General features: G+C 33.1%; 1 protein-coding gene across 1 annotated transcript in view; it reads left to right on the forward strand.

Annotated features, from left to right (window-relative positions):
* The window catches only part of LOC123663772 (homeobox protein cut), a 158,154-nt gene that overhangs the window by 119,102 nt on the left and 24,098 nt on the right, over positions 1–14,954 (forward strand). Inside the window, exon 4 of the mRNA XM_045598438.1 lies at positions 9,025–9,206. Within this exon, the coding sequence (XP_045454394.1) occupies positions 9,025–9,206 (182 nt within the window). The remainder of the gene's footprint in view (positions 1–9,024; positions 9,207–14,954) is intronic.

Here is a 14,954-nt window from a genome sequence, read left to right on the forward strand (position 1 = left end):
TTTGAAATTAAGGTATGAATGGTATATTTTTTTGTTTTAATACTACAAAATTAACGTTTCAAAGGTCAATGCTATAGGAATGTCAGATATAGTCGCAAGTAACATTAGTTAGACTTCTATCCACGAATTGGCCTGAATTTCGATAGCAGTGGAGCGATAAATCCAAAACTAAATTAATATAATTACCTAGATTGCAATCCCGGACGGAGCGACCGAATCAGCTGTTTGTAGCCGCTTCGTGCTTAACTCTACAATAATAAATACTGTGAGGATGTTTCGAATAACTTTATTTACACTTATTTATACATCGATTTTAATACCAAGTCGTCTGGTATGCTTTTTATAACACCCCAGATTGCTTCTGGAAATATCATAATAAATGAAAAGTCCTACAATACTAATGTTACCAGAAAAACAAGTTTAATAACGTATTCGAACAATTAGCTGGGATCGTTTGTTTTTACTGTCGATCAAACAATGTCACATACATTTTTAAATAATTAACGATATAAATTCTTATACTTCAGTTTGTACTACGATTAATACTGGCTAAACATGTAATTATCAAAATAAATCGAGTGCGCTATACCGTGCACCTTTTAATTACCCCAACAAAACAATATTTTATAGTCCGCAGTACTTTTTCCCCATCGCCGTTACTCAAAATAATCTAGACCAGATATCTTTGCGAAAACACCCTTGTGCTGCTCGCGCAAATGATGAATGTGCTCTGAAAACGTGAAAGAATAAAAACTTTGCGAAAATTCTTTAGTTTTAACAACCTCAATACTAGCGTGCTGCACTCGCGTGCGACCGCTGACGTGTTAAGAGGTCTGTAACTGACCAAATAGGAGCCTTCTGAGGTTGTTTATCATCCTATTTACTACGTAATGATCACCCACTACTAATATATGAGGGTAGTCGCAGAAGTACAAAAATGTTTTCTTTCTATCTTTGCAATGATATATTTGTAACGTAATTTTGATACACTTATACAACTTAACCGCCACTGTGCACACACGACGCGACTTCCCATAATGAGAAATTATAGCCACAACGAGGAAAACTTAGTTTTCCATTTGGTTTTATAACAGAAACGATAGACAGGCAATAAATGAGGTTCCACAACTTATAATTGCTTCATTTTGTTGTCTGCCTCAAAACTACAGACAATTGCATTCCGGCTGTCTATGAAAGCTCGATTTTCGTATCGGATCATGTCGAAAACAACAGGCGAACCAAAAAATCAAAGAGCCGTCAACGATGGAAACTAATCGCAGAACCTACTACTAATGGCTTGTCAATGCCTTTCAAACACGAAATCTGAGCGACATCAAAAGTGCATAGACAAACTTCTCGCCGATTTCGATGTCAATGTCAAATATGACAGTATATTTTCGAAATTCGAAAACAAAAATCGTCATCGGATTGTGTGCTTTGTGCCGACTCAATATGAGAAGCGCGCGAGAGACCCGTGTCGGCTAATTTTTATCACACGATGCTTTCCGATCACGCATAGTTGATTGATAGTCGTGACGTCTGCTGTCAATCACACCGGCTTTTGTAAAAGCACCGCGACAATTGTTGTGAATATTTATGGAATGTTGCCGATGTCGTGACAATCCACTAAATGGCTAATAAATTTTTGCAATTTAATTCGTATAGTTGCAGCGCTGTCAGTCCGCGAGCCCGTCCATAATTCGAATGAAATGTAAAATGGATCCACCGAAATCTCTTTTCGAGATTCGAAACTCGTGTCCGGCTGTTCAATCATTCACGTCATTTATCATTTTTCCCCGAAATGAAACTCGCTTCAAACTATACACTGTGATAGATGTGGAAAAAGGAAAACTTCAACTTTCCGCCTGTAGAAGCTACTCGAGCGTCTTTTTGCTTTTAACAGTTGGTACCGCTCGGCAGATTTCGGAGGCCGAATTCGAGATGGGGTTCGATGCCCTGGCTGCGCACGGGACGACGAGCCGATCAAATTTCGCCGGCTAATAACGGTTGCCCGCCAATTCGCTCATATTTGACCAGTTTGACAGATCGCCGACATGGATTCCACTTTGTGACGGCAAAATGGCGTAGTATGCGTTTTTTATTCGCCCACTTGTCTTTCATCACTTCTTTTGTGAGACCTGTACAAATTTATGACGATGGATTGTCAGGGGCCGAATCAGATGAGTTTTGTTACTTTATTAGATTTCCTGTCTATTGGCATCGACGTCCGACCACATTCCCCGGGTTTCTGATCGCGTTCTTTTTCTTTTGATGCGAGTGTTAATATGGAAACGTCTGAATGTGGAAAGTTTTGATATTTTTGTTTGCTCGAAAATGATTGGTATGATACTTTTTGTTGCTCGCGTCGGCCGGAATTGTTGTCCGACATTTCTCATTAGAACATAATCCACGATCGCTATTCGGCTGCTAATCTCGAATGCGAGAGATCGCGCTAAATGACAGAAATCGGAAAAACAAGCAAATGATCGCTCGGACGCTGATATTGCGGATGCAATATTAATATCTCGATGAAGATCGCCTCCGACTTCGACTCTTTATATATTTTTTTATTTTATGACGGTTTCAAAAATGAGCACTAAGTGACGTTCTAAAATCATCGTTATCTTATTCTTACGACGCAATTAGCGTTACCGAAATGTCTACTATTTTACACATGTTAAATTATACTTAAGTTAATTAAAATATAATTTATTGAATATTAACTTATCTTAGACATAATGCGTTTTCGAAATAAAGTCATTCGTAAGTTGTCAGAAGTGTGATATCGGCGTCAGCTTAGGGTGATAGATGTTACGGGGTAATCCAGATATCCTAGGCACATAATCGGTGTCAAGCAAAGTGCTTAAATCGTTCGTTTAATAAATGGCTCTATTATAAAGCATTAGGGTCCATAATGCGTTATATTCTCCAGGTGTGTTTGGTACGATTGAAAGGCGACACGTGGCCGACACGATAACGAGCCGGAGATGTCACGACAATTTATAGCTTGGCCTTAGTATTTTGCATTTAGTAACTAAACAATTGAATACACAAAAGGACCTTTGTTTAAAACGCTTTAAACGCACGCACGGAAAACTTCTACAGTATTTATTATACGGATAAAAAGAGAGTTTTATGTAGTTAGCAACGGAGCAAGCTTCTCCGTAACGATTTTCTTTACGAACATTTTATTGAATTTAATTTAGAGATGGACAAAAATATTATAATATAAACAATTTCTTAAACTACAGGAACATTCAGGAAAAATACTATCTCAGTGAAAATCTCTCTATAGAAAAAGTTTTAAATATTTTGTTTCTAATGACAAAGCAAGTTTAATGACATGTAATCAGCATTAGGGTTGTCTCCATCAAACCTGGCGATCATGGGCCGTTGGTCACAGGAACCTTGTAGTGTAATCACACGGAGGTCCAAAAAGACAGCAATTAAACTAAAAACCGGCCTCCAATAAAAACGTGTAACTGTGATGGCCGAAAACATAATTGTCCATAGTAATGATTGTAGGTAATTGTCGAGGGTTACCCTTTAACCCTTCAGAAGAAACCATCGGATGGTGTAAGTTAGAAGTGAGAACTATTTTGAAATATTCATTAGTAATATATTGCGCGTTATATAAAGATAATTTACATATTCATCCTGCCTGATGCACATTATCAATAAATTTAATTATTTTGAACGTAGAATATTATTAATAAATAATTGTATTTGCTCGCAAACGAAAAAAAAACCGACTTCCATTAATTACATCGACGAGTAACGTAACGTAACGTAGATCGGCGAAAAAATAGTCAAGTAACTACGCGTTATCAAAGGTTACTCAAAAAATTGTTATCAGATCTCGATGAAATTTAAATATGACCACAAAATAAACACCAGCTTTCGACTAAATTAAAAATCATCAAAATCGGTACACCCAGTAAAAAGTTATGCGGTATAATACAACGTAGGTCGACGAAAAAATAGTCTAGTAAAAATGCATTATTAGATATAACTCGAAAAGTTGTTGTTAGATCTCAAATAAATTTGAGTGGGACCAAATAACACACACCACCTTTCGATTTAAAAAAAAAATGTCGAAATCAGTCCACCCAGTCAAAAGTTCTGAAGTAACTAATATACATTAAAAAACAGTCGAATTGAGAACCTCCTCCTTTTTTGGAAGTCGGTTAAAAAGTAAAAACAAAATATTAAAACCTCTACATGTAAAGTAATTCAGAAAACAAACTATTTTTGTATATACGATTTTGTCATTTTGTCGATTTTGTATCTATATCAGTCTAACCCGCTGCTGCTTTTGATTCAAATCATCACGTAATAGCGGTCAGCGCAGAGCCGAATTAAGACAATAATTACTCGCGGTTCTGTCCCGGGAAATTTCGTTTCGGCTAATACTTTTTATGTCTAGTATTTGAATGGGCAAATAGGTGTTTACAGGACGGCTATTCTAACCGTTGTTAACTGGAACTAAGGGGATGGTGTAGTTAGGAAACAAGCGGAAATGTTTTCTGTGTTCGCTGCAGACGATTTAAGATTTTTTTCGTAACAGACTATCTTAATACGTAAAACAAACAATAATACATAAATTACATTTAGTTCTAAAATTCCCAAATGATCGGTAATTGTACAAGTAAAACTGCTCAATAGAGTTAGGTTAGGTTAGGTTAGATGATTATGATGGCGCACCTACTTTGTACTGTTGTACTTACTAATATAGATGCGAAAAAGCATTTTAAAAACGTAAAGTAACAATGTTTTCTATGTTAATAACATCGCATTGATTATCCGATTCGATCAGTACCTACTCGAAAATCTGGTCGTGAATCTGATAGAAATTTTAAATACATTATTATTTTAAGTAACTTTCAATTATCATTGATGCATAAAAATACATTTGCTCACAGGGAATACTGAACGTAACAAAAAAAATTAGCGAAATCTATCAAACCCTTCTCAAGCGATGATCTGTTAAACGTGAAATTATGATTCATCTTTATAAATATTAAGAATAGTTACATTAACTATGATATTAAGAATTATATGAACTATTTTTACATGAATTTGATTCAAGGCCATAACATAATTCATAATTAAACGTATAATTCCGAAATCGTATATAAAATAAATAATATAAATCAACTACTTATCCATGTTTAATCTGCCTGATATATTTTAATTTTATAAAATAATAACCGCATCAAAAAATGTATAGAGTGAGTCAAGCGTGAATAACGTTCATATTATTTGATAAATATAACTTTTATTGCTACGAGACTCTGATTCGTGATTCTTTACGATTTTAAAATTGAACGGTTACATCCTATGTAGAATATTGTATGATATTTATTTGTATAAAATATTTAATTAATTAATTGCGTAACTATAAAAGTTTTAATAAGTTCTTTACCTAATAAATCCACTACTACTCTTACATTCCACTCTATTCAAACTACTCTGCTTAAAAAAGATTTATGACAATCCAAGCTATGCGTCAAAATTTCTACTGTTACATTCATATTACATGACTGTTTAATAATTGTGTTTGCTAGCAAACGAAAAAAGCCGACTTCAATTACATTGACACGTAATACAACGTAAGTAGACGAAAAAAATTAACAAACGCACTAGTCGTCACTACGATTTTTGAGGGTTCCCCTTGATTTTTCTGGATTTCCATCATCAGACCTGGTTTCCTATTCATGGTGCCACCCTTGGGATACAAACCTCCAACAAAAAAATTATTATCAAAATCAGTTCATAAACGACGAAGTTATCCCCGAACATATATAACTATATATATACATTGAGTAACTTCCTCCTTTTTTGAAGTCTTTCGAAAAATCAATTCAAGTGCAAAAATTATTGTTTTCGATTAAGTACCATACTCAATCGAAAACAATATGATAATAATTTAATTAAATGTTCACATTCAGTGAACCGAATACCTGTCTTGTTTTTTCGTTCGTCTCTATGTCGAACGCTCAAGGTCTTGTCAATAACGATGTTTGCTCTGTAATAACTAAAGTATTTCACTGATACGCTAGAATACACACAGACATCCAAGCGATTCTAACTTCTACCCAATCGCAAGAAGGTTCACGATAAATTACTTTTAATCAAGAAAATACTCTCTGATACTTTAGCGTCTATAATAAAAACCTCATTTTTATAAGAATAATATCTTTCAATTTAAAATAAACTATATTTTTCACATCAAAAGGTCGACTTTACTTCATTCTATCATCAATAGTATTATCCTAATTATGTTCAAAGTAAATACGTTTGAAAAATTTTATTGTTTCACTAAATGTTAATAAAATGTTTGCATTATGAGCAATGGTTTTTATACGCAATATGTAACTTTGCATAAAAGTAACTCATGTGTGTGTTTTTATGTACATAATAAAGTTTATGCGTGGAATTAAATTCGATATACGTCTAACACAAAATACCTTTTTATAAAAAAATAAAAATCAAATATAATAAAGCAAGAAAATTATATTAAATCGGTTTATAAAAAAATATTTAAAAAATTATATTTAAATAGATTTAAAATATGACGACGATATAAATATATTTTTTCCATAAAATTATATTTCAAAAAATTAAACTCACCGCTAAAAGCATCTCTATTATAAAACAAAATCTCAATTCAATCTGTTGTTTCGTTCCTTTTCGCCGTCATTTCATGGAATTATATTTCCTTTTTTATTTACATTTTCCATTTAAAATTTAAATATATCATCAATAAATATAAATGGTTTCGTCATTACTGGTATAATTTTATCATTTTCTTAAACAATACTAATAATATCAGCCTTCATTGATTAGCATAGAAGGAAGTAGTAGGATTTCCGTTGCATCGAGATAGGGATCTACACGGTCGGTGCGAAGGTCGTCTTTGTGAAACTGAATCGAAGCAAGTGATTCAGCTTTTACAGAAATGTTCTAAGAATTCAAATCTTGATGATAAATCAAGATATGAGCAGGACAGTGGTTAACTTAAAATATATATTTAATATTATTAAAAATATAATTTTGAAACTATTTTGTTGTTATCTTAACAAACAAATAAATGTATTTTATAAGGAATACATCGTGAAATTTGTTCAAAGCTAAAAAAAGTGGAGCAAACGGATACGGATTAGTTTAGGATGTTGATAGACTATACTTAAGAGGACAGATGAAATTTATTCTGTAGTTACCTACAACAGATGTAAGTTTGTACCAGTTATCACTCATCATCATCATCACTTCAGCCTATCCGTAGTCCACTGCTGGACATAGGCCTCCCCAAGAACTCATGTATTTTGCTCATAGTCACCACACTGGGCAGGCGGGTTGGTGACCGCAGGGCTGGCTTTATCGCACTGAAGACGCTACTGCCTGTCTTCGGCCTACGTATCTGTATCAGTTAATTTTGGTTTAATTTTGATACCATAACAATAAAATAAGTATTATTGTAAACTGGAAAGAGCGCAATACACAAAAATTAAATTCTTACTAAATACCTCTTATAAAAGAAATAAATAATACCACAAAAAACGAATATGCACACAATAAACCTTTTTTAGTTGACCCTACAGTATACGTACGTAACTCCTTCTCAACTTCCATTCGCCTCGCCCTATCACACTTTTCGTAACGCTCTCATCACTCATTCACCAGCTTACTCCCCAAGTCAAGAGTACGTAGAGAAATTTTACTTCAATAAAGATAAAAAAATATATGCTAGTATAAGAAATGAGTTTTTGATAGTTTTCAACGTCGATTTAGTATCTACGTATGGAAAGTGACATTAAATATTGCACATACGCAAGACACTACCTTTGTGTTGCTTGATCATAGCCAATTTCTTTTTTAATTCACTAATCTTAAAATCCAGTAAGTCGATTTCTAGAAAACCTGTACGGACATTTTAATTATGTCTTAACATTACAGTGGTTAACAAACTTATAGTCCGCCTGATCATTAGTGGTTACAGTAAACTATGGACACTTGTGACACCAGAAATATCGCAAGTGTGTCCGACCCTAATACTAAAAATTACAATCCACAAAGTAAACTCGTCAACCAATCTATACGTATCAAAACTGAAAGCGAATGAAACAGCGCAGTATCTAAGGACATAACGTAATTCAAACAATTAACAATTTATTTGACACGGAAAACCACATAATAAAAAACTTACAGATAAGGAATAAACATCAATTCGTAATCTCTTCTGATAACTGATAATAACCGCAATAGTATACACCAATCAAATATCAAGACCGTATTTCAAGGTACAGCTAGATCATAAAATAATTCCAATGTAAACCAATCATCTTTATCTTGTATCTTTTTTGACGCAGCGATGTAATTAAAGATTTTTTTTTTATAATGTAATTACTGGAGTTTTACGATTTAATTATTTTGATATATAACCGCGTATATAATAACGTTATTGAATGACATTCAGAATTAAAAAACGATGTAAAAAAGCTTACCCAATGTTTTATTAAAATATATACTTGTGATCGAGATACTTTCATTGTTTATATGCCATTAGATTATGTACAATACCTACAATTATTTTATATGTACCGCGGCCGTTTTCATTACTTTCTGCCCGTCTTTATACCCATTAATTAAATATTCTTGGATATTATTCGAACAGAAATAAAAAGATTCTAGAATAGTACCCAACTATTGCTTAACAAAATCTATTACTAATAAACTCGTTCGTATTTCAATTACAAGTAACTATAGTAAGTTCACTAATGATATAAAAACTTATTTATTGTCAACTTTTTATTTGTTCGGTTGTTTGATGATTTTTATAATACGTTTATAGTTAGATAACTACATTATACATTATCCATAAATATAGACCAAATACACTGAGCAATGAGAAAAAATGCTTATCTATTTCAACTTATTCAATAAACACAAAAACTCTTCATGACCAAAACTATACGGTAAAGCTAACTAATAACAAATAAAATGTTATTCTCTTGATTACAGATAGCTCAACTAGTGGAAGACGTGCGACGTCTCCAAGCGTCGCTATCGGCGCTGCAAGAAGCGCACGCGCAACAGCTTCAGCGGCTAGAAGAGCGGCTGGACGAAAAGAAACAACACATAGCCAGGCTGGAGGCGAGACTCGACACACAGAGGGACTATGACGATATTAAGAGAGAGATCAGGTGAGAATAACAATAATTGACAAGAAACCAGTTTTAAACGGAGTTTCTTTTTAAATCGAATCTTAAATTCATTCTACTTCATAAATCATATTTATCTGGATAAAGTATAGGCTGTAAAATGTCACGTTATAAATATAAAAGCTGAACAATTGACATAACACGCCCTAAGATGTTGACAGATTAAAAAAAAATTGTGTTTGCTCGCAAACGAAAAAAAAACCGACTTCAATTACATCGACGAGTAATACAACGTAGATCGACGAAAAAATAGTCAAGTAACTACGCGTTATCAAAGATTACTCAAAAAGTAGTTATCAGATCTCAATAAAATTTATATGTGACCAATTGCACACCAGCTTTCGATTAAATTAAAAATTATTAAAATCGGTACACCCAGTAAAAAGTCATTGCAGATTTTCAAGAGTTTCCCTCGATTTCTCTGGGATCCCATCATCAGATTCTGGTTTCCTTATCATGGTACCAAACTAGGGATATCCCCTTTCCAACAAAAAAGAATTATCCAAATCGGTACATCCAGTAGAAAGTTATGCGGTATAATACAACGTAGGTCGACGAAAAAAGCGTCAAGTAAAAACGCATTATTAGATATAACTCGAAAAGTAGTTGTTAGATCTCAAATAAATTTAAATGGGACCAATTGACACACACCACCTTTCGATTAAAAAAATTTGTCGAAATCGGTCCACACGGTCAAAAGTTCTGATGTAACATACATAAAAAAAATACAGTCGAATTGAGAACCTCCTCCTTTTTTGGAAGTCGGTTAGTAAGCATTTTCTTATTTAGAGAGAAAAAACACGCCCTTGTTGTGAACAGACTGATAACATATGATCGTAATATTATAATGTCTAATATAAAATGCATCGAATAACGCGACGATGAATGACAAAGAAAGACATCAAACTACTAAAAACGTCCGTCTAGCTTGAAACATTAAACACGAACCATAGACAATAAAATACCGCAAATTAGTAAACGTAATTATAAAATAAAATAAATACCTCAACGCATATCAATAAAATAGCAAATTTAATTAAAATATTTAAATATAATCAAGTTACGTCCGTCAAAAGGAACTAATTTAAATAACATGTAAGCGAATTCAATACGCCTTTTCCGAGTAAACCGAGATTTCATAACCTTTTAAGACGTTATTATCCACGTTCTAACACAGCAAGTGCACTAATCTGCGATGCAAGACGCGAGCCGATTCCTTTGTTCTCGTTAGCACGTCGCCTGTCGCCTTGGAGAAGAGGCAGGATGTATTAAGGGTGATGATTTCATTTAATTTATATTGATTAACAGTATAGGCACTTATCATAGTAGAAATGTTTGAGAGTGTTGGAAAATTGGTCATCGCGTTTATCAACTCGTACGCCGAATGAAAAAAGAATTTTATATTTTTAGAATAACCCAAATAAATGTCATAAATATAGAGATAAATGTGTTTATTTTGATCATATCAACAATAACAACAAGTTCGCAGACTTTCTTTGCTTTAGATATTACGTTTGAGCAATATGTATCAAATGTTATTCAGGAAGATTTATATGTCAGATAGAGTGACAAACAACACCAAAATTGTTAAGTTTGACCGCATAATAGTTTCTTTAGTCTTATCAAGAAATTTTAAAATCAAACGCATTTATTTTATATTAAAGAACTTAAAAATTAATTTAAAACTTCAACAGTATGTTCATACAGTATGAAGGCCTAGAGGCACGTGTTAATAAACTTGATAAGGTAATCAGGGCCGTTCACCCCGTGTTTGAGATGATTAGTTTTGTTTGCACGTTGGGCAACCGAGCCTTGACTGAGGATACCGTATCTTTGTACTGAACCTTCAAGAAATATGGTCTCTTTATAACTATGTAACACTAGTCACCAGCTTGTGGAAAAAGATTTAAGAAAATCGAAATATTTCATATTGTTAATAGGAAACTGATGAAGACCAAGTTAATGACACGAGGTATAAATTATAACGAAGAAAAATTAGAACAGAAGTAGAAAGAAAAAAAAATAAGAAAAGTAGAACTATTTATATAAAAAATGTATAATAATTTAAGTGAGTGATATAAAACGAAAACACTTTAATTAAAACAATAAAGCAACTAAATCGTCTCTTAATCATTACAACAAACAAACTAATGAAGTATATTATATTACTATAATTAAAAGATAAATTACAGTAGGAACTACTAAACTCTGCTTTTAATATGACTGACCACAGACGGTAATGTTTCACAAATATACACAATTCAACAAATAATAAAGAAACACGAATAAGCAAAGTAAATTAATAAACGTGTACTGATTGCAAAACAATGGAAGTCTTTATTTAAATCCAGCAAACTGTACTGTTTGCTGACCCTACCTTTGACTGATAAGGGAAAGTATGCTATATATAATCTATTTCAGGTTTAGATATTACAAGAATCGTAGCATTGAGATTCTATTTAAAGTATTCATTAAGTAATGTCTTAGCTTATCGGTAAAAATTTCTTTTTTAACCGACCTCAAAAAGAAGGAGGTTACTTAATTCGACCGTATACATATACATTTTTTTATGTATGTTCGGGGATAACTTCGTCGTTTATGGACCAATTTTGATAATTCTTTTTTGTTAGAAAGGAGATATCCCAAGTGTCCATGATAAGGAAACCAGGATCTGATGATGGGATCCCAGAGAAATTGAGGGAAAACCTCGAAAATCGTAGTGACGACTAGTGCGTTTGTTAATTTTTTTCGTCTACTTACGTTGTATTACTTACTTGTCGATGTGATTGAAGTCGGAAGGTTCCAAACGCAGCTCCGTTTGCACGAAACCATTTGATACATTGTTTGTATGTCTGTAATTTTACTTGCGGGCATTGCCTTTGCAACACTTTTCATTGATTATCCGCTTCTTTCAGCAGTCGCGTATATAACCTAAAGACGTTCTCGATAAATTGGATACTACATTAAAATAATGTTGCGGTTCGAACCAGTAGCCCCTAAGATTAGCGAGTTCAACCAAAATCTTCAGTTTTATAATATTTGTACCTGAAAGTGACTACCCTCTATCATTGATATCAATTAACACATTAAAATAAACATTATCAAAATCTTAATCTAAGCTCTCAATTATTATACCGATAATTCTATTTATATTTCCCACTGATGGAGCAGGAAGCTAAAAAAAGTTCGAAATGTTCTCAGGGAGCGATTTGTGTATCAATAAATTGTCCAAACACGGGGGAAACGCTAAATTCCTTATCTCGAACCGTTTAGCGGAGAGATGTTAGTTGTGGGACTTGTCGCAACTTCAACCGATATTTGAGGGAAAAAGGAAAAAAAATCCGTAGACCTCCTCAGCGTTGGGAGATTTTAGTGGATAAAGGATTTTAATGTATTAAATAAAACAGCATGTATAATGTATACTACACAGAAGATAATTTTAAAATTTCAATTCCAAAATCAAAAATTAATTGCAATCATTATCATGATTTAACAACTTTTCTATGATTATGTATAGACCAAACTTATAAGTATTTAACGTAATCACTGGACAATAATAATTGTTGACAAGTTTTAAAATAAAACAATTCTAAAAGTTCTGATTCCTAAACATCGTAAACAAATTTATAAAGTAAGTACAAGAAAAATAATACATAAGTACAATAAAACGAGTATAGAGCAAATACAAGTTTATAACAATTTTAATATTTCAACAGAAGGTTACAATATATAAAGGACGCTGAATAAATAATACACATTACGTTGCAGTTATGAGCTAAATGTGAATAAATTTGATTATTATCAACTTTTAAATATTATCTTGATTTGATATTTATTTTCGCTGTGATTCGCAACAGTGGGCTCGGAACCTGCTGGATATTTCATAAATTATGAATCACTATATATCTAATTATATCACTAAGTACTACCGTGTATAAATACGCCGCAATAAGGCTATTTATTACAAAACTTATCTTACGTACCTACCTATATATATCTAACATTTTATTTCTAAATTAATTTTCTTTAGACAAGAAATTAGAATGCTTTTGTAAACTATACCTACACATCAAAATATCACAAGTATATTTTTATTCATTTATTAAATTAATAAAAATTATTTATATTATTACTCGACATGATTTATTTAACTAACATAATTGTAATGTAACTAATCCTGTACTAAAAATGAGTAACTACAATCTATAAGTAATAATAGTAATAATATATTTAAAATTTTATTGTTTTCCAAGTAAACATCAATCGTGACTTTTATAAGTAAAAGTACAAGGAAAGAAGTCTTCAAAGCATACAAACACATCTCTTAAAGTAAGACAAACAACGCGTCTAATATGTCTCGTTTTCAAACGCAACATCTCAATCATGGCGACCTCATCCTGATTGTTTTATGTCGAAAATATTTATGCTTCAAGAGGTTACACTCTCTATTTCATGTTGGACTTTTTACTTCCTGTTAAAATGGGTAGTACTGACATTCTGAATCGATCTTACAATTATACTTGAAGTATTAGTGTTTGAAATTCTTAAAATTCTATTGAAACTAAAATAAATCTGATAATGTGTACCTAATCTACGCGTTGGTGCAACGGTCACAGCACTGGTCTGTGGCTGTTACGCTGGCGGTTGCGGTTTCGATCCCCGAACATGACAAACATTTGTAATGGCCATAGAGATGTTTGCCATGGTCTGGGTGTTTGTGCAGTATTTGTGGGTCTGCCCATCGTGCCTCGGAGAGCACGCTAAGCCATCGGTCCCGGTTGTTATCATGTACACCTGATAGCGATCATTACTCATATTAGGGAATATATCCGCCAAAATGCATTGGAGCAGCGTAGCGGATTAAGCTCTGATCCTTCTACTATATAAGGAAAGAGGCTTATGCTCAGCAGTGCCTGCCGGCGTCTGTATTTCCGAGTTCATACAACCCGAACATGTTTAAAGCGCGAGTGAACAGGCTTCTTCTGGGCGAACTCGCTCCATCTTGGACCTTGGTCTGTGCTCTAGAGCTAGACTGAGGTCAAGAGTAAGCCCATAACATAATAAAAAAAAAAAGCAGTGGAATATTACAGGCTGCAGCGTAGGTACCTAATCTGAAAAATCTGCCTAATCCTAAATACTATTTTAAATAAAATGTAAAACATATAGATATGTACATTTTATTTTCCTTTGAACGTCTTAATGTTTGACCAGCTTTTACTTTAATGCGAATTGAAAGAAAAGAAATCTTAGGTTTCCTGGTCTCAGTATTTCTACTGTGGCCGTCTTCGCCACGGAGCTGGTTAAGAAAGTATTAACATTTTCTTTTAACTCTACGCTATAATGTACAATGATACAAATACCAAATACCGGACCAATTGTCTTATGACTGTCTTAGGCTTGTAAATGTATCGAATGAAAAAGTTAAGTTTGAATTGACGAAACCTATAATGAATTTACAATTTCCCTTCAATATCAGTTTAATGAAATATGTTGTATAAATCTCAAAGTTTAAAACAAAAGACGCATTCCCACGTATCGCGTAGTTGCCGGAAGAAATCTGTCAACATCCGCACAGACAGACAAACACGCATCAATTATCCATCCTATCTATCCCCATTATCCATCAAATCCATTTCCCTTATCTTGTATGCACTATGAACATCCTGATTTCATCAAAAAATGCACCTTTCAAACGGAGCCTAAAAGTTTTGACAACGTCTCATATACATA

Source organism: Melitaea cinxia, chromosome 20 (assembly GCF_905220565.1).
Source record: "Melitaea cinxia chromosome 20, ilMelCinx1.1, whole genome shotgun sequence".
Lineage (NCBI taxonomy): Eukaryota > Metazoa > Arthropoda > Insecta > Lepidoptera > Nymphalidae > Melitaea > Melitaea cinxia.